General features: G+C 57.7%; 1 protein-coding gene across 3 annotated transcripts; it reads left to right on the plus strand.

The window, feature by feature from the left end:
* Nucleotides 1-5590: 5590 nt before the first annotated feature.
* Nucleotides 5591-13985, plus strand: SEMA3B (semaphorin 3B). 3 transcript variants are annotated; one of them, XM_052636361.1, is made up of 18 exons: nt 5591-5741; nt 6876-7419; nt 8125-8282; nt 8415-8477; nt 8891-9010; nt 9097-9190; nt 9376-9495; nt 10359-10504; nt 10597-10708; nt 10813-10882; nt 10961-11105; nt 11410-11629; nt 11893-11984; nt 12060-12101; nt 12342-12499; nt 12597-12652; nt 12745-12884; nt 13238-13985. In XM_052636361.1, exons 2-18 carry the CDS (start codon nt 7311-7313, stop codon nt 13640-13642), a joined length of 2250 nt encoding a protein of 749 aa, XP_052492321.1. In that variant the 5' UTR covers nt 5591-5741; nt 6876-7310; the 3' UTR covers nt 13643-13985. The 3 variants fall into 3 exon arrangements, with proteins under 3 accessions (XP_052492321.1, XP_052492400.1, XP_052492409.1); XM_052636440.1 differs by having other exon boundaries at nt 13241-13985; XM_052636449.1 differs by having other exon boundaries at nt 10964-11105; nt 13241-13985.
* The last annotated feature ends 5294 nt before the right edge of the window (nt 13986-19279 follow it).

Raw genomic sequence — 19279 nt, forward strand, 5'->3', positions numbered from 1 at the left:
CCAATGGGAGGGACTCTGTAAAGTTGACTCCGAGGGATTCCCCCCAATTACCCAGGGCTGTCCGGGGCTGGACCCCAACCACCCTGCATCTCTGGGCAAGGAGAACCAGAGATTCAGTGCTCCTTGGCAGTGTGTCTTCCGGAGTTCTCCCAGCCTTAGAAGGCCCATCTTCCTGGCCCCGCCCATAGGCAGCTACATCTATGAAGCTCAGGACCTTTAGACAGGCAGAGGACCCAGGCTCCTGCTCCCAGACCAAACTATGGATCCCAGTATGAGGCAGACGCTCCAGTCAGTGGGGACCGCCACGAGGCTCATCTACAGGCCCCATGAGGGCCTGTCCCACTCCAAATAGTTGCTCAGACTACTGATGTGGAAGCAGACTATTTTTAACCCATTTTTTGGCGGGGTGGGTGGGGAACCAGCTGGGAAGAGAGAAAGAGACAAGCTCTGAGAGTCAGAGAGGTCTGAAGGATGTAGGGAGACCCTGTGGGGAGAAGCCAGTCCAGGCCTGCAGTCACTTCCCAACTTCCCTGGGCAGGAGCCCTCACCCCCAGCAGGTGGGTGGAGGCCCAGATGCCAGGAGCAGAAGGGGAGGAGGCCCCATTAGAACTGGAGCCTCTGAGGCTGCAGGAGCTTCCAAGACCTAGAATAACCCCTTGGCCGTGTTTAGGGCAGCCCCATAGCTGCTCCTGATTTCCTCCAGAAAATCCTCCTACTCCCCTCAGAATCGTCCCCCCCACCCCCAACCCCACAGTGCCAAGCCAGCTATTAAGGCTGGAGAATACAAGTCCTGACTCCAGCTCCCTGGCCTGTGGCGTGGCCAGCCAGACCCTGGTTGCCCTGGGGAGTCAGGGACAGAACGACAGCTTCTCTTGGCTGACTTTTGGGTCCTGGCCCACTTCCATACAACTGACCAATCCTTGGGTCTGTTGCCCTAAAAGAGATCCCAGGGGACCTCATCCTTGCCATGGGGCTGTGCATTCCCCCAACCCCCCTTGAACATGGAGAGGGGAAGCCAGCTCCCAGCATGCCTCCAAAGTGAAAGTGAAAGTCGCTCAGTCGTGTCTCTGTGACCCCATGGACGATACAGTCCATGGAACTCTCCAGGCCAGAATACTGGAGTAGGTAGCCATTCCCTTCTCCAGGGGATCTTCCCAACCCAGGGATTGAACCCAGGTCTCCTGCATTGCAGGCGGATTCTTTACCAGCTGAGTCACAAGGGAAGCCCGCATGACCCCAAGGAGAGCCTCAAGTCAGCTGAGGTCTGCATGCAGCTGTGTGACAGCAAGTATGTCCCTGGCTGCCAGCCAGTCGGCGCCTCCATTAACCGCACAGCGACAGGCACTAGTGTTCAGGGGGTCAGAGGTCAAGGCTATGGATCTCTTTCTTTTCCCTGCTTTGATTCCCCCTCTTGCAGGAGACGCAGCCTGACAGGTGATCTTATTTAACAGAAAAATCAGTTGTACTTTCCTTGGTATTTATCCTGTTTTCTGACCTCATTGTGGGTGGAGGGAGTCAAGGCCTGAGTGGCTGAGGCCTGAAGGGACCTGAAATCTCTCTTCTCCATCAACTCCCCCATCCTCATCCAGGCTCAGCAGGCCCAGGAAGGTGGCAGGGCTTCGTGCAGGCACTTCATCTATCTCTTGCTTCCCTGTGCCTGGTGGCTTCCCAAGCGATAGTGGCAGCTGGGAATCCTAGAGCCCTACAGAATGGCCTGGACCTGGTGTTACAAGCATCCAGGGCTTCACAGAGAAAGGTGGGTAGTGAGTGATAAGGAAAATTCCAGCAGGTGGCAAAGGGGAGGGCAGAGGGCATAGCCTAAGCTAAGTCCTGGCAAAGAAGCAGCTGCCACCTCCCAGAAATGGGGTAGCTGAAGTGCTGGCAGGGTTAGCCAGGGCTGAGCCAGGGAGGGGTTTGTGAATGCCTGGTTAAGAGCCTCGGATGTCCCCAAGCTGGAGGAGCTGGGGAAGCAGGGTAACTGCAGAGGGGAGGCACTGGGAAGAGATCTGGCTGAAAGACCGCCGGGACCACCCCCAGGTGAAGGGGTCAGGCTTCGAGCTGCAGGGGAAGGAGGTGGGGCCTTGTTCTGTCTTAAAGGAGACAGAGGCCTCTCTGACTTGGGGCTCTCTGGAGGGCGGAGGGTGTGGGCTTCTTGCCATTGCTGGGGGTGGGTTGGAGACTCATGGAGGAAGACTAAGGAATCCTAGGCAGCTGGGGAGGGAAGGAGGTTCAGGTGGAGGGTCAGTGCTGTCCTGGGGGCTGGGGGTGTGTGTAAGGGAAGAAAGGGGACAGAAAGAGACAGGAGAGGAGTTAAGCCAGAGAGAAGACCCGGTGAAGCTGGGCTGGAAGAAGCAGTGGTGAGTCTCCCTCGAGGCCCACAGGCTTGCATGCCACAGGATACCCAGCGCTGAGATGGCAGGCAGAGCGTGCACCTGTGTACCCTACTGAGTGCCAGACATGCCTGGCTCACCCTTTACTACCACGGGACAAGCGCGGAGAGGGGACTGAGAGGTTCAGTCTCCCCCTAGGGACACACAGCTGGTGAGCAGCAGAAATCAGAATTCAACCCAGTCACTCCCCAGCTACTATAGGGGTGGATTCCTGGGACAGGCTCCGATCCACCCTTCCGGAGCAAACTGAGGCCCCATCTGGCGCTCCCTGGAGGCTCTCCCACCCCGGCCCCCCTGCCCTGCCCAGCTCCCAAGCCAAGGGAGGGAAGGTAGCATTTATGTTAATGTATGTTAATGAGGACTGGGTGCCACCGGAGTCCACCCTGCCGCATTCCTGGCACCTCCTTCCCCGGGTTATGGCGGAGGAGGAGAGAGGGAGGCCCCACCCCCAAGGCCCCTCGTCTCTCTCCCCACTCCCTCTCCCCCCTGCTGGGCAACGAAGAAAACAGAAGTGAGTGAGGAGCTGTGATGTGGCTGGTTGGGGGGGCTCCCCGTCCCGGAGGGGCTGACCTCAGCCAGGGAGGAATGTGCAGGAGGCGGAGGGCAGGGGCGGAGCGGGTGGGGGTAGGGCCCCAGCCAGAGGCCCAGGCTTCCCGGTGGCCCCTCCCTCAACCCTTCCACCTCGGCTCTGACATGGCCCTCAGAAGGCAAGGAGGGGAGGAGCTCATCTTCCCGAAAAGGTGGGCCAACGGGGGTTCCTCTGGGAGCCTGGACACCAGGCTGGGGGTGGGTGAGGGCAGTGTCAGACAGACCTTCCCGGGAGATCCCCTGGCGTGGCTAGCAGAGTGTCAGGGAAACCAGGCCTCAGTTGGGCTCTCCAGGGCCTGATTTCCACCGCTTATCCCCCCTGCCTAAAGTCCTCCTCCGGGTAGCACGTCCTAGTCCCCACGTGGCCGGAAGAGGGAAAGGTCGAACCAGTGGTTGGAGCCACCAGCCCTGATGGCTAAAGCAGGTGCGAGTGGGGAGCCAAGGCTCAACCCAGCCCAGGCTGGGCACTGAGAGGGTTGGCTGCAGTCTTGCATAAATGGATGTCCCACCCCAGCCCAGTCACACCACCACCGAGTCCAGGCAGGGTGCAAGGGGCACGCCCAGCTGAGAGTGAGGACTGTGGAGGCAGGTGCTGGCATTTGGCACAACAATCCAGTTATTTCCAGAAGGAAAAACCAAGGCCCTAGCAGGCTATACTGCTGACAGTCAGCACCAGGCACCCACGCTGCCTCCCCTGGTTGGTTCAGCTCTATTGAGACCCAGGCCCAGGCCGTGTGAATCCAAAATGCTTGGGGACTTCCAGAGCCCAGTGTGACCCACTAACCCTAGAGGGCTGGCTTCATGAAGTCCCTCCCCAGGGTCTGCATACTCTGGGACCCAGGACTGAGAAGCAGAAAAGAGACCCTGTGGGGATGGGGACAACCTGAGCTCTCACCCCTGGGGATCTCCCTGCTCCAAGGACATCTGGAAGCTGGAAGGCAATGCCAAGCATTCATGTGGACCGGGGGACAGCCTGGTCCTTTTGGCTGGGGGTTGAGTCCCAGGATGTTGGAAAGATGGTGGGGGGTGAGGATCCTGGTCTCATTATCCAGTATGGACACTGGGTTATTGGGGGAGGGGCATAAAATAGAGCCTGGGACCCTGGGACTGAAGAACTAAAAGCAATGGGGTCAGGTAGGGGGCACCATGGGGTTGGGTGGGGACCTCAAAGGCACTTGCTGATCTTGGCTGCATGGGTGGAAAATTGTAAACAGCCAAAGAATTTTGTTTGCTTGCATGGGGCCAGAGGAGGCTGCCCAGACCCAAAGCGAAAGAGCCTGGGAGGAGGGAGAGAGGCCACGTGCTGGAAGTCCTGGGGCTCAGGCAGGGCTGCATCCCCCCACTCCCCCTCCTGAAGGCCCCTGGTCGTCCCACGGACGCCCACCCTTCACTGCCAACCAGCCAGTGAGAGCAGGCCAGAGACACCAGGCCTGAGGTTCAGCTAAGAGAGGCAGGTCCCTCCCCAACCTGGCTGGGCACAGACACCTCCACTCCAGGAACTCACAGGAAATGCACCAGAGAGCCATGGCCTCCCTTGCAGACCCCCAGGGAGCTGCCAGTCAGCCTTGGGGAAAATGTAAGAGGATGCATTTTGAGGGAACTGAGGGGTGGAAGACGCCCACCTTCGAGCCCTGGCATGTTTAGCCAGGTGGACCTGAGGACCCCCTTGGCCACGGTCGACATTCAGCTCCTCCAAGGAAGAACCCCTGGCGGTATCAAAAGGGTGTGTGCCCCAGAGTCACCTTTAGGCCAAGGCCACAGACCCTTCCCAGTTGAGGTGCTGAGAAGCCCCTTCCTATCCTTGAAGCCCCCTGGGGTGTCTCACTCTGGTGAGGCAGACCTTGCCTGCCACCTACACCCTTGGAAGAAAGACAGTCCATGGACATGACATAGAATGCCCCTCACCTTCCAACACAGACGTGGGACCACTGGTCAGGACCGGTCTCTGACCAGTGCCGAAGTCAGACTTTTCTCCTGCTGTTGGCCTGCCCCTCCAGCCGTCTTCTCCCACCCAACACTGGCCGTCATCAGAGCCACTGCCAGCCAGGTGGCAGAAGTACTAAGTCGCCCAAGCCCTGCGGAAGGATGGGGGCTGGGTCTTGGGGGCCCATCAGATCTCCACTTGAGGACCCCTTCCCTGACCAGCCCTTCTCAGCAGACTCCTGGGGACCCAGGTGGCAGCGAGCCCCCTCATTCCCCGCCTCCAGCTCCCAGGCTGCGGAGGGACAGACAGGTGAAAGAAGCGAGTCCCTGGGTGTGCCCTGTCTGCCTGTTCCCTGTGCCGGCTGCACAGCTCTGCCCAGGGCTACGAGGTCTCTATTGCTTCTTCCTCATTTGCCGGGACGGACGGTATGCCCAACTTCCAGGACCTCTGTGTGGGGCATCCTCTAGCCGTGAAGCCCCACAGGGGAGCGGTCGGCCCTTCCTACCCCTCCCTCGTGCCCGCTCCACTCTGGCCAGGCCACCAACTCCAGCCGGTCCCGGCTGCCTGCCCAGTCACCCGACCCGCCCCGTAAACTTGACGGGGCGGGCGCAGCTGGCTTGATGGGGGCGGGGGCTGCTCCTTAAAGGAGCCGTCAGAGGGTGCCCGGGCCCCTCGGCTTCTCCAACCTTCTCCAGGGTGAGAAGAGGCAGCGGGGTGAGGAGCCGCCGCTGCCGGAGCTCTCGGTGGAGTGTGGGGAGGAAGCCTGGCGTCCTGGGATGCCGCAGACCTCCTGGGCCTAGAAGAGATGGTGGCAAGTGCCAGTGGAAGGAAGGAAGGAGGTGGGAGTCCTGGGGTGGGAGGGGTCTGGAAGCGGTGGCGGAGCTAGGGGGGTGATTTGGGGAGCATGGTTTGGAAGGAACGTGCCCCAGCAGCTGCGCCCCTCGCTTGATCGTGCCCCAGGACCTTGCCCTGTGCCAGGGCTACTGTGCCCGGCACCTGCCCAGCCAGCTTCTGGGAAGGAGGGTGGGCACTGCAGCCAGAGCCTGGCCCCATGTGAGGGGTCCAAGGAAGAAGGACTCTGGCTCACAGAATTGGTGGGCCTCAAAGATGGGGAAACCCTTGAAGGCAAAGACGGGATGGAGAGGCTGAGGGAGACGCCAGAGGCTCGAGAGGGAAGGACAGCTCCGCCAAGCTGGGGGGTGAGAGGCTGCCCCAGGCCCTTGGCTCTCCCCACTTGAATCCTCTTGGGTCTGAAGTCTGAGATCATAGCATTTCTGGGTGTGATCGGCCCCTCCCGCCCTCTGGGGTGGGGAGAGAGAGGTCCAGCGCAAGGCTGGGGCTGCCGGGTCCAAGTGGGTGCAGCTCCCGAATCAGAAGCTGAGGCGTCTGCCCTGCCCAGTCCTGGGTCTCCCAGCTAGCTTCTCCCCCTGAGAAGTGGGCTTCTGGGGTGTCTCGGAGTTGAAGCAGTGATGGGTGCTGCAGTTATATTTGCTCACCTGCATCCAGAGAGATGCGTGCACTTGCGCACATATCCATACACACACGTGCGACACACATATACATGCTTACAAGGTGTACACCCCTGATATGTACATCCTGCGTGCACACGCGTACAACGCCATGTGCGCGCACACACATGCATATCACACCTATGTGTACAATACAGCACATATGCCAGATGGTCTCACATAGGTATGTGCAGATATGCCTGCAGACACAGTACACAGACGTCCAGCACAGCTACACAAAGGACCCACAGAATTCATGCTCACAGGCACCCACTCCAGCAGCTCCTGCTCCAAAGGTGCCTCTGTCCCTCTGAGGACCCGTGGGTGCCCAGCCTCCTCCAGAGGCATGACCCCCTCTTGTTACACGCATACCCATGACTGGCTCGTTTTGCTCGTTGCACTTGGCACCTCTGTAGGGACTTCAAGCAACCTGAATCCTCCTTGGTCCTCTGCCTCCTCCTGCAGGGAGGACCTTGCCTGTGTGCCCCAATGCCCCTAGCCCCAGTCCCCGGCTGGCATGAAGTAGGCGCACTGACTTGGTGAATTAATGCCTGTGGGTGTGTATGCAGGAGGGCGGGTTCCTGGCGAGGGTGACGTGGTGGGGCGGGCGCCTGCCCGTGTGGGGTTGACCCCGAGGGTGTGCCCAGCGTGGGTGTGTCTGTGATTGTGGCCAGACAGGGCACCCTGCGAGGGAGAGGAGGGCTCGGAAGTGGAATGCGACCCCCCAGCCTCTTTCCCTAAGGGCTGTAATCTGATCCCAGGGGACTACCCCCCCCACCAGCCTCCCGCCCTCGCCCCTTGCTGCAACTCCTTCTCCTCCAGATCCCGGGGCAGAGTCCAGGGCAGCTCAAGGCTCCTCCACACGCGCCCGCTGAACCCTGAGCTCCCTGAGCCTCGGGGATGCGGCGGGCCGAGGCTGCCGCCATGATCCCGGGCCTGGCCCTGCTCTGGGTGGCAGGGCTGGGGGGTGCTGCGCCCAGCACCCCACGCCTCCGCCTCTCCTTCCAAGGTAGGTGCACCTGGCAAGCGGGAGGCCCCAGCTCAGGGTGGGCAAGGAGAGGGGCCCAGGGTGGGTAGAGGGCACTGTTTGCTGTCAGCCTTGTGTGTGCGCCACCCAACCCCGGATTGGGGGGCACGCTCAGGCCATCTCCAGTTAACCCTCTCCTGGCCTCAGTCCCCAAGCGCTCTGCCCACATTCTCCTCATGCTTTCCCAGGAAGACCCCTTCTGTCCCCATGGCAACAGATCCTGCCTCCACTCCATCCCCTGCTCCCAGGAAGGTTGAGGTGGGTGGGGGGGAGCATCAGAGCCACCTTCCCACACTCCCTCTACACAGGGTGTTGAATAGGCAGCGACATCATACTGAACCCTGGCTGGTGGCAGAGAACCCTGAGCCTGACTTTGGTGTCGGGGTTCTGGCTGTCCCAACATGGGGCCATATCCCAGAACACTTGCCTCCCTGTGCACCCACCTGGAGACACTGCTTGTCTGAGCACGCCCTGGAAGCTCCACCTGCTTCCCCCATGGGGGTGGGGTGGGGGGGCTGCACTGCCCACTCTGGCAGCTTGGCCGGCACCTGGGTGGGCCTGTCCTCCTGAGTTGTAAACTCACACGCATGTAAATCCACCTGTGTGTGGGCCAGGTCACATGTACAACCTTGGCCTGGAGGAAGCTTCTAGCATGACTGGCGAATCCTCAGTGTCCGCACCCCACAGAGCTCCAGGCCCGGCACGGTCTCCGGACCTTCAGGCTGGAGAGGACCTGCTGCTATGAAGCGCTGCTGCTCGATGAGGAACGTGGGCGCCTGTTTGTGGGCGCCGAGAACCACGTGGCCTCCCTCAGCCTGGACAACATTAGCAAGAGGGCCAAGAAGGTGCCAGAAACCCCACCACCACCCAGCCTCAGCACCGGCCCCCCAGGAAAGAGCCCCGGGGAGGTTGGGTCACAAGTGGACACCCTCAGCTTAGAGACCGTGCCATGTTTGCCCTCCCCCACCCTCCCATAGCTGGCCTGGCCGGCCCGTGTGGAATGGCGAGAGGAGTGCAACTGGGCCGGGAAGGACATTGGCGTGAGTGTTGGCTGCCCGGGTGGGAGTGGCATGGGTCAGCCCCTCACTCTAGCGATGGGCAGTGCTGAAACAGAGGGCCGCCTGTTCTGGCTGGGACTGGGGGCAAGAGGGTCGAGGTGGCTGAAGTCCGGAGGTAGTGAGTCAGGGTGGGGGGCTCATGTGATTCTTCCTGGGGGCCTCTGAGTCACGGGGGACAATGCAGGCCTCTGCTTCCTCATGAACCCATTCTGGGGAGAGGTGGGAGGGCTGGGCTGGTCACCAAGGGCACCCGGGTCCGTGTCGCCCACGTTAGTACTTGCCTGGGCTGATGCACCGAGGAAGGGGTGGGGGCGCCACTGGGGGGCGGGGGCCCCTTCAGGCCACCTCCCCGAGGGAGGCCTCCTTGTTCCTGACCCTGCCTGCCTGCATGCTAGACCGAGTGCATGAACTTCGTGAAGTCGCTCCATGCCTACAACCGTACCCACTTGCTGGCCTGTGGCACAGGGGCCTTCCACCCAATCTGTGCATTTGTGGAGGTGGGCCAGCGGCTGGAGGTAAGGCTGGAGCTGGTCAGAGAGGGAGGTAGGGAGGGTAAGGAAGGAGGAAGGGCCTGCATTAGTAACTCCCTGCTGCCTCCCAGGAGCCCATGCTCCGGCTGGACCCTCGAAGGCTGGAGGATGGCAAGGGCAAGAGTCCTTATGACCCCAGGCATCGGGCTGCCTCCGTGCTGGTGGGTGAGTCCAAAGGCTGGGACCCCAGGAGAGCTCCTGGAGCCCGCACCCCCCCAGAGACTCTAGCACCCTCCCTAGAGCCCCAGGGATCCCCCCATAGCCTCACTGATTCCCCAAGAGCCCCCAGAACTCCCCCAACCTGCCATAGGAACCTTTGGCTTTGCTCAGCAGCCTTGCCGTATCTACAGGGGAAGAGCTGTACTCGGGGGTAGCTGCGGACCTCATGGGCCGGGACTTCACCATCTTCCGCAGCCTCGGCCAGCGTCCAAGTCTTCGGACAGAGCCGCATGACTCCCGCTGGCTTAACGGTGAAAGGCTGCGGGTGGGGACTGTCGGGAGGGGGCCCTCATCTCCAACAGAGCAGGTGCTGAGTAAGGCACCTGCTTTCCAGATGGCTGTCCTGGGTCAAGCCCTGCACTGGGCACTGGGTCAGAGGGCGAGACGAGATAGGTGTGACCCAGGCCCTCTTTGAGTTCAGACCTCAGAACGAATGCATGATAAGATCAGTTCCCATGGCCAGGAGATACGGGGAGAGAATAGACAAGGGAAGAGGAGACGAGGTGGTGGTGAGAGTGGGAGGGTTGGGGACAGGAAGCCGCTCTGCCAAAAAGAGGAATGAGCTAATTCCCAGAACACAGCAGGATTTCGGGAAGAGCATTCCAGGCAGAGGGAATGATGAACGCAAAGGCCCCGGGGACAGGAACAAGCCAAGGGAGCAATGATAAGGGGCCTGCCCTGTGAGGAGAGGGTAGCGCCGCCAGAGTACCTTATTCTGAGTGAGGGGACCCAGCGGGGTATTTGAAGCAGGAGTCAGGGCATCTACTTCCCGCTAGAGAGGAAGATTCATAAGTGAAGGCAAAACCCAGATACCCAGGATCGCTCCTTTCTTGGTGCACTGGCATGGAGAACTGCCAGGAGAGGGGTGAGAGGCCCGCCCCTGGCCAAGGTCACCTGCCGTAAGCCCAGGTAGCCACGGTCTCTGCTGCCCTCTCGTGGCTGCTTCTTGACTCGCAGGCCCTCTTCTGTTTGCTTCTGTCCTGGGGAGCCCTTCGAACTTGCTTCTGGAGGTGGGGTGGTCAGCTGCTGCCCTGAGGGCTTCTGCTGGCTTAAAGAGAAGGGGAGGCAGGGCCAGGCAGGACCTCAGTGACCCCTCGCCTCCTGCTGCGGCCAGAGCCCAAGTTTATCAAGGTCTTTTGGATCCCGGAGAGTGAAAACCCAGATGATGACAAGATCTACTTCTTCTTCCGTGAGTCGGCGGTGGAGGCCACGCCGGCGCTGGGACGCCTGTCTGTGTCCCGCGTTGGCCAGATCTGCAGGGTGAGGCCTTCCTGGGCCACATTCAGGGGTTCTGCCACAGCCCCTTTGCCTGTCAGGGCCTCACCCTCAGCCCCTCCTACTGACCCCTGCAGAACGATGTGGGTGGCCAGCGCAGCCTGGTCAACAAGTGGACAACATTCCTGAAGGCACGGCTGGTGTGCTCGGTGCCCGGTGCCGAGGGTGATACGAACTTTGACCAGCTCCGTAAGCGGCAGGAGTGGAGGATGGGGTGGGGGGCAGTGAACGCAGGGGCACAGACCCTGGAGCCTGGCTCTGCACCCTCCCCCAACGTGGTCCCTTCCCTACAGAGGACGTGTTCCTGTTGTCCTCGCGAGATCGCTGGACCCCGCTGCTGTATGCTGTCTTCTCCACATCCAGGTGAGGTGTGGGAGGTAGTGGGCTGGGCGGCCCAGGCTCCACTGGAGCCCTTCGATCCACTGACATCTTCACCTGCAGCAGCATCTTCCAGGGTTCTGCCGTGTGCGTGTACAGCATGAATGATGTACGCCGGGCCTTCCTGGGACCCTTTGCACACAAGGAGGGGCCCATGCACCAGTGGGTGTCCTACCAGGGACGTGTCCCCTACCCCCGACCTGGTATGGTGCGTAGCCCAGGGACTCCCTCCACAACCCAGTTAAACCTGCAGGGGGAGGACTTGGCCTGGGGTCTTCTTGGTGAATGTGGTTTCTTCCTTTTTTTTTTTTAATGGTTGGGAAAACATCCTCTTCATCAGACAGGGTTCCTCAGGGGAAGGTCATAATTCCCCCTCAGATTGCCAGGGCAGGGCTCTGTCCAATACCCACCCCCTCATACACACACTCCAAGTTCTGGGTGGTCTCCTGTGGAGGGCTGCCCACTCGGCCTTCTTATCCACTTTCTTGTCATGCTTCCTCCCTACCTCCCAGTGCCCCAGCAAGACTTTTGGCACCTTCAGTTCCACCAAGGACTTTCCTGATGATGTCATCCAGTTTGCCCGGAACCACCCCCTCATGTACAATTCCGTCCTGCCCATCGGTGGGCGCCCTCTCTTCCAACAAGTGGGCGCTGGGTACACGTTCACCCAGATCACTGCAGATCGTGTCGCAGCTGCTGATGGATACTACGATGTCCTCTTCATCGGCACAGGTCAGGGTCCTGCCATGACCACCTAAAAAACCCAGCGCAGGCTCTTTGGCCTATTAGTGGAATTTCCCTGCTTTCAGACCCATATCCATATGTTTCCCGGGGCTGTGTCCCTCATCTCCTTCTGGATGCTGCTCTGATTGCTCCAACCCGCATTCTTCACCTCTCCAGCCGTGCTGCGGGTGGAGGCATCAGAGGCAAGGAGACCCCTGGCCCTAGCTGTCAGAGGGCACAAGGAGTCACCCCCCTCCTTCTTATCCCTACAGATGCAGGCACAGTGCTGAAGGTGATCTCCGTCCCCAAGGGCGGCCGGCCGAATGCCGAGGGGCTGCTTCTGGAGGAATTACACATGTTTGAGGTGAGACCTAGCCCCCACTGCCTGAAGGACCCCCACCCCATGGAGCCATGATCCCAGAGCCCCCCTCCTCCTCAGGACTCAGCTGCTGTCACCAGCATGCAAATCTCCTCCAAGAGGGTAAGTGACCAGAGTGCTTGGGGGTGGAATGGACCCAGAGTGTTCCCAGGTGCCCCCACTCCCATTCTTTTGGTAATGATAAGCCCCAATTTCCGTTTCAAGGACAGGCTCTGCCTTCGGTAGACTCTGTGACTTGAGACCCCAGTGTTCCCTTTTGTCAAATGGGGGGAAGGGATCCCTGACCTTTGGGAGGTTGGCACTGGGCCTCCCTCGGTCAGCCTGGAGCCCTTATTCCCCTAGCACCAACTGTACGTAGCCTCTCGCAGCGGGGTGGCCCAGATCCCGTTGCACCGCTGCGCTGCCCACGGCCGTGCCTGTGCCGAATGCTGCCTGGCACGTGACCCCTACTGTGCCTGGGATGGGGCCAAGTGCACTCGCTTCCAGCCCAGTGCCAAGAGGTGAGCAGGGTCAAGGACGTGCTGCCTGGAGGGAGTCTTTATCTATCCCTGGCTAAAAGACGCACTCACGGAGGCTCTAATGTCCCCCGATCCCCAGGCGGTTCCGACGGCAGGACATAAGGAACGGCGACCCCAGCACACTGTGTTCCGGGGGTGAGTGTCTCAGCTGCTCTCATCCCTCAGCGCTTAAAGACTGCCCCATCCTGTCCTGCTTTGCCAGAATCTGACATTCCCTTTGCCCCCAGACTCATCCCACCCTGCGCTGCTGGAGCAGAAGGTGCTGGGTGTGGAGGGAGGTAGCGCCTTCCTGGAGTGTGAGCCCCGCTCGCTGCAGGCGCACGTGGAGTGGACCTTCCAGCGCGCGGGGGAGTCTCCCTACACTCAGGTGAGCCTCCCCCTACCCCCTCTCCAAACAGGCCCTGTTCCAACCCTAATGTCCAGAAAGTGCCAGCCCTGATTAATGAGGCCCTTAGCCCGCTCCGCACGTCTACATGCGATCCAGCCCCGCCCAGTGAGTCTCAGGCCAATCAGACCCCTAACGCCCAATTTGGTCCCTGGCCCGCAACTCCGCATCCAGGTGAGGCCCCATTCCTCTAACTAGGCTCCTGACATCCCCGCCCGGTCGGAGAGAAGCCCCGCCCTCTCCCCGCCCACTGAGCTCTCCGACCCTCCCTCAAGTGCAGATAAGCTCAGCCCCCCGCCGTTCCTTAAAATCCTCGCCTCCCGCTGATCCACCAGCAGGTGCCCGCGGAGGAGCGAGCGGAGCGCTCGAGGAGGGGATTGCTGCTGCGCGGGCTACGGCGTGGGGACTCCGGCGTGTACCTGTGTGCAGCGGTGGAGCAGGGCTTTTCGCAGCCACTGCGTCGCCTGGCGCTGCACGTGCTGAGCGCAGCACAGGCTGAAAGACTGGCCCGGGCCGAGGATACTGCGCCAGTCGCCCCGCCGGGCCCCAAGCTCTGGTACCGGGACTTTCTGCAGCTGGTGGAGCCCGGCGGCGGTGGTGCAAAGTCCCTGCGAATGTGTCGCCCGCAGCCCGCGCCGCGCCCACAGGTCCCTGAGTCACGGAGAAAGGGCCGCAACCGGAGGACACACGCCCCAGAGCTGCGGGCTGAGCGGGGCCCGCGCAGCGCTGCGGACTGGTGACTTGGCCGTCCCCACGCTGGGGACTGGGGAGGAGGCGGCAGGAGGGAGAGGGGGCGCTCAGACCCTGGGAGACGGCTAGGGGCCCGGCGTTTCCTGATGGAGGGAAGACACAGACCGACAGGCCCTGGCCTAGGGGCAGCCATGCTGGCTTATTTATTAACAAGAGGATAACCCTTGAATGTAACCCCAATAGGGGCGGCCTAGGCTGAGCACAGGGTCCGGCTGGTCGGGAGGCAGCAGAGAAGCAGGGTTCCCCGGGTACTTGGGTGGGAGTGGTGCCCGGAATGCCCACCCTGGGAGAAGGACCACCTCTTTGGGCAATGAGCAGAAAGCTGTGAACTGGCTGGGTGGGTGGGGTGGGGCAGGCCGACTGTACTAATGCAATAAACACATTTTCAGCCAAAGCTGGAATGGCCCCAGCAGACAATCGCTGGTCTTAGTGTTACCGACCCAGGTTCTTGGACTCTTTAATCAATAGAAGTTGATAAGAGGCCAGATGAGAAATTCAGGCAAAAGGCTTCAAGGACGCTGCAGAACAAGGGAGTGAAAGTAAGCCACAGGTGCCCAACTAGCAACAGGTGCTCTCGCTTGCTTGCGCTGGGGAAGGAGGGCAGGAGGGGTGAGTCGGTTCCTTAAATGGGGTGAGGGTAGGGTCAGATCCATGGTTCAGGCAGTAGGGTGGCTTAGGTGGTCAGCCCGCCCCCTTGTGGTGGTGTGGCAGTTGGTTTTTTTGTCTGTTTTTTTGGGGGGGGTGTCTTTTTTGTATCGTTTATAATTTGCCCCAACCACAGGTGTATATAGTTGCTTTTAGTTGCTTACAGCAGGATTCCCCAACCTCCAAGCCTAGGACTCACACTGGTCTGTGGCCTGTTAGGAACCGGACTGCACAGCAGGAAGTGAGCGGAGGGCAAGCCAGCGAGCAAAGCTTCTTTCTCTGCGTCTTACCATTGGTTGCATTACCAGCTGAAACCAACCCCATCCCTCCCATCTGGTCCCTGGAAAAACCTGTCTTCCATGAAACCAATCCCTGTTGCCCAAATGGTCGGGGGATCGCTGCCTTACAATCTCTCTGTAGTCTCTTGCTCCAGGAGATGTTTGTCCAGGTGAAGTATTACAGCATAGGGTCCCATGTCTGATTCCCCTCTAGGGGGTTCTACACCCTTTATTCTTAAGGGTTAAGGGGTTGAAGTTCTCTTCTGAAACCGCAGATCCTAGCCTACCCTAGAGGTGTAGAAGTCCCTCGCTGACTGCTTTCGGGGACCTGGGTTCCCCTCAGCTGGAATTGGTTGAAATCCTTGAGCCATCCTGAGCCTTACTTGAAAACTGTTGGGACCTAGAAGACACAAACTTAACCAAAGGGTTAAACAGACAAGGGCCCAAAAGGAGAACAGTAAAAAGCCAGCAGAGCAGGGGTCACCAACCTCCAGGATCTAATGCCTTGACGATCTGAGACGGAGCTGGTGTAATACTAGAAAAAAAGTTCACAATAAATGTAATGTGCTCGAGTTGACCTGAAACCATTCCCCTACCCCGTGCCCACTGAAAAATTACCTTCCAGGAAGCCAGTGCCTGGTGCCAGAAAGGTTGGGGACTGCTTCACTCAAGGGTCTAGGAAGGGAAGGAACCAGGATAACCTTGACAGGGCTTCCCTAACTGCTGACCAGACAGCGAAGGCGACAGCGCCCCTGCCAAAATTGTGAAGCCATTGCTGCTTGGGTGTCTATTGAACTTTTCTCTTTGCTGTTGCATTGATTTAGGTGCAGCAGGAAGTGTTAGTTACCCCACAAATTGTGCCTTGTTCTGTCAGAAGGTAATCAAGGACTAGATGATTATCAAGAGGTAAATACACTAACCCAAGTAACAAGAGAGGATTAAGTCCCATTAAAGCTTGCTCTTGTTGGTTTTATCACGGAATTAAGCTGTCTGGTGAGATTTCTCAGTGTGGCTTCTTGATAGGGAAAGCTACCCCATGGAACTACCAGTCCTGTGGCCAGCCCTAGGAAGTAAACATTATTATTTATTTAGGTATTCAGCGGCAGACACTTGGGATCTTTGATTTTCCTTGCAACACGTGTGATCTAGTTCCTGACTAGGAATGGAACCTGGGCCTCTGGCATTGGGAGTGCAAAATCTTGGCCCACTGAACCACCAGGGAAGCCCCTGAAGTAGACATTGTTCATGCAGTTATAGGCCATAAGCTTGGACTTTCCCCGTGGCTCAACCGTAAAGAAAACTGCCATACGGGAGACATTGATTCAGTCCCTGGGTTGGGAAGATCCCGTGGGGAAGGAAATCGTGACCGTTTCTAGTATTCTTGCCTAGGAAATCCCATGGACAGAGGAGCCTGGTGGGCTACAGTCCATGGGGTTGCCAAAGAGTGGGACACCACTTAGCCGCTAAACAACAAAATAAAGCCTTCTGAATATCAAGCGCCCAGAAGCACCAATTTTCAATTTGTTGTTATAAGAAATGACCACAAGGTGGCAGCATTTCTCCCTGCCCAACTCTTGATTCCTTGGGCAACCAGAGCCTTAGGGGAAAAGTCCCATTCCTGGGTTGTAACTTAGAGTGGGATGTGCCAGAAACAACACCCAAGGGCTTGTGTCTTCTTATTTCTTCCACCTTATCCTCCCCCACCCCAGACAAATCCAGAGCCCTGCAAACCTGCTACAGTGAGGGTGCTGAGGGTACTCTTGGTAGGGTGAGTCTAAGGCAGAAGGTTGGAGGTGGGAACCCCCCAACTAGGAGACCTGAAAACCGGGTGAATTTACAAAGCTCGCCCAGCCCTGGGACTTTCCTGGCAGTTCAGTGGTTAAGACTCACACTGCCAGGGCAAGGGGCCCGAGTTCCATCCGTGGTTGGAGAACTAAGATCTTGCGTTCCATGTGGTGTGGCCAAGAAAATTGTTAAAAATAACTAAAAATGTCAGGAAAAAAAAAAAAAGATCTTCTAGCTCACAGAATCCACCATCCTTTGGGTACGCTAGGCTTGGCTTAGCTAGAGGAGGGTCTGACTGGATCTGGAGACTGTGGTCTTAGCGGAGCAGGCACTGCGGGGCCAAGAGAGGTTCTCTGATGACACAGTGTCCCTCGCCCCCTTAGCTTTACCACCCTCCAGCCTGGAGACCAGGCCTGCTCAGGCTCCAGGGCTGCGACACAGGCCAAGGTGCCAGAAGCCTGAAAAAAAAATAGAGTAGGCATTCTTTTCTTTCTGTTAAACTTGTATTTTGGCATATACTTGATTGATCACGTAGTGGTGTTCAAAGTGTCCAGCGAAATGATCCAGTTATACAGACACAGGCATCCTTTGTGTGTGTGCGCTCAGTTGTGTCTGACTCTGTCACCCCGTGGGCTGTAGCCCACCAGGCTCCTCTGTCCATGGAATTTTCCAGGCAAGAATACTGGAGTGGGTTTCCTCCTCCAGGGGCAATCCCAACCCAGGGATAGAACCCGGGTCCCTTGTGTCTCCCGCACTGGTAGGCGGATTCTTTACCACAAGTGCGCCTGGGGAGCCCTGTGTCTAGTCTTTACTGCATTCTTTTCCCATGTGCGTTCTGACAGAGTAAGATACTTGAAACTATACACAGTAGGTTCTCATTGATTATCTACTGTATATAAGTCCATCTGTGTTAAACACAACCTCCCTGCACAGCTTCCCCCTTTGTGACCCAGTTTCTTTCCAAAGTCTGTGAGTCTGTTCTGTTAGTTCGTGATTATCAGTTTTTAAATTCCACTTATAAGAAAGATCACACAATATTTACAATATTTGTCTTTCTCTGACGTAGTGTAATCATCTCCTGGCCCATCTGTGTTGTTACAAATGGCAGAATTTCATTCTATACCTACGGCTGAATATATGTGTGTGTGTGTATATATATATATGGCATCGATATTAAGCTTTAACCTGTCAGTGGACAATTTGCTGATTCTGAGTCTGCTGCTGCTAAGTCGCTTCAGTCGTGTCCGACTCTGTGCGACCCCGCTGATGGCAGCCCACCAGGCTCCCCCGTCCCTGGGATTCTCCAGGCAAGAACACTGGAGTGGGTTGCCATTGCCTTCTCCATGAGTCTAGGCTGCTGTAAATAGTGCTTCAGTGAACACTGGGGTACATGGTGTCTTTTTTAATTATGGTTCTTGCGTGACATCGGCCCAGGCGTGGGAATGTCAGATCCTAGGCTTAGCTCTCTTGAAAGTTTTTTCCAGGCATTCGGAGACTGTCGTTCATAGTGGCTGTTGCCGAGGTACATTCCCACTCACAGTGTGGGGAGGTCCCCTTTCCTCCAGGCTCCCTCCCATATTTATTGTTTGTTGGCTTTGGATGATGGCTATTCTCACAGGTGGGATTTGATTTCTCGTCATTTTGATTGGCTTTCCTGTAATGGGCTACTGACCATCCTGTCCTGTGGTGGTTTTGTCTTGTTTTTTCTCCTTAAAGCTTGTAAGGAAAATGTAGCTGGTGCAGTTGGGTTCTTGAAAGTCACTTGTGTTCGGATTTGGTTTCTGCATTTTATTTCTGCAGTACCCGCCCAGGACATTTCCTGAGGGCAGCTGTCATCAAGCGCTCCCAAAACCTTGTAAATTGGAGGTGCCAGTGAGCACCACTTGTCACACTGTCGTAAACAGAAATGTCACTTTTTCACGCCCACCTCTGGTTCCTTGGGCAACCAGAGCCTTAGGAAAAGTTGGCTTCCCGGGCTGTGAATTTGAGTGTAATGTGGCTGAAGCAAACACCCAAGGGCTTGTATCTAATTATTTCTCCCCTTAAAGCTCCCCCCACTCTTTGCCTCCAGAATAATCTCAACCTGGGACCCAGCACGCTGCTGAGGCGCCTAGGAGGCTGCGCCTTCAGGAAGGAGGCTTGAGCTGGGGACCCGAGCACCAGGAGCCATGGAGGAGGCGGGGGGGCTTTACCAAAGCCCTCGAGGCCGGAGGGTCGGGCCACCATCCTTTGGGTGCACTAAGGTTGCTTTAGCTGCAGGAGAGCCGACCTGGACTGGGGGACCCTGGACCCAGCCACTACAGGTTTAAGATGGGGCTCAATTAAGGGCGCCCTCCCTGGCTGTCTCGAACCCACCAGCCGTTGACGAAGTCTTCTCAGGCCCCAGGGATGTGATTAAACAGCCCAAATCATGGAGGCTGCAAGGAAGGAACTAGACATTGCTCTTCTTCATTTTCGTTTCATGCAGACGATATCCTGGAGTATAGTCAATTTGCAACGTTCTGTTTTGTCAGGGTGCAGCCACCTGATTCATTTACTACCTACACAGACAGGATGTCTATTCTGCTGGGGGTTCTTTTGCCATAGAAGTTACTAGCCAAGAAGAACGAGCCAAGTTCCCTGTGCTGAATATCTAGCTTGTGGATTATCTATTACCGATACATATTTCTCTGTATATGTTAATCCTGACCTGCTAATTCATCCCAGGCCCTTCACCTTTGTGTGTGTGTGTGTGTAACCCCATATTTCTGTTTGAATTCTGAGAGTGTCCTTTTGTTTTGTAAGTTAGTTTCTTTGTATATCTTTATACATTTTGCCTAAGAAGGACATCATATGCGATTGTCTCCTCTGTCACTTAGTGTGTGATCCTCCAAGGTACATCCATGTGGCATAATTTCATTTGGTTTTTCATGGCTGAGT

Source organism: Budorcas taxicolor, chromosome 1, assembly GCF_023091745.1.
Source record: "Budorcas taxicolor isolate Tak-1 chromosome 1, Takin1.1, whole genome shotgun sequence".
NCBI lineage: Eukaryota > Metazoa > Chordata > Mammalia > Artiodactyla > Bovidae > Budorcas > Budorcas taxicolor.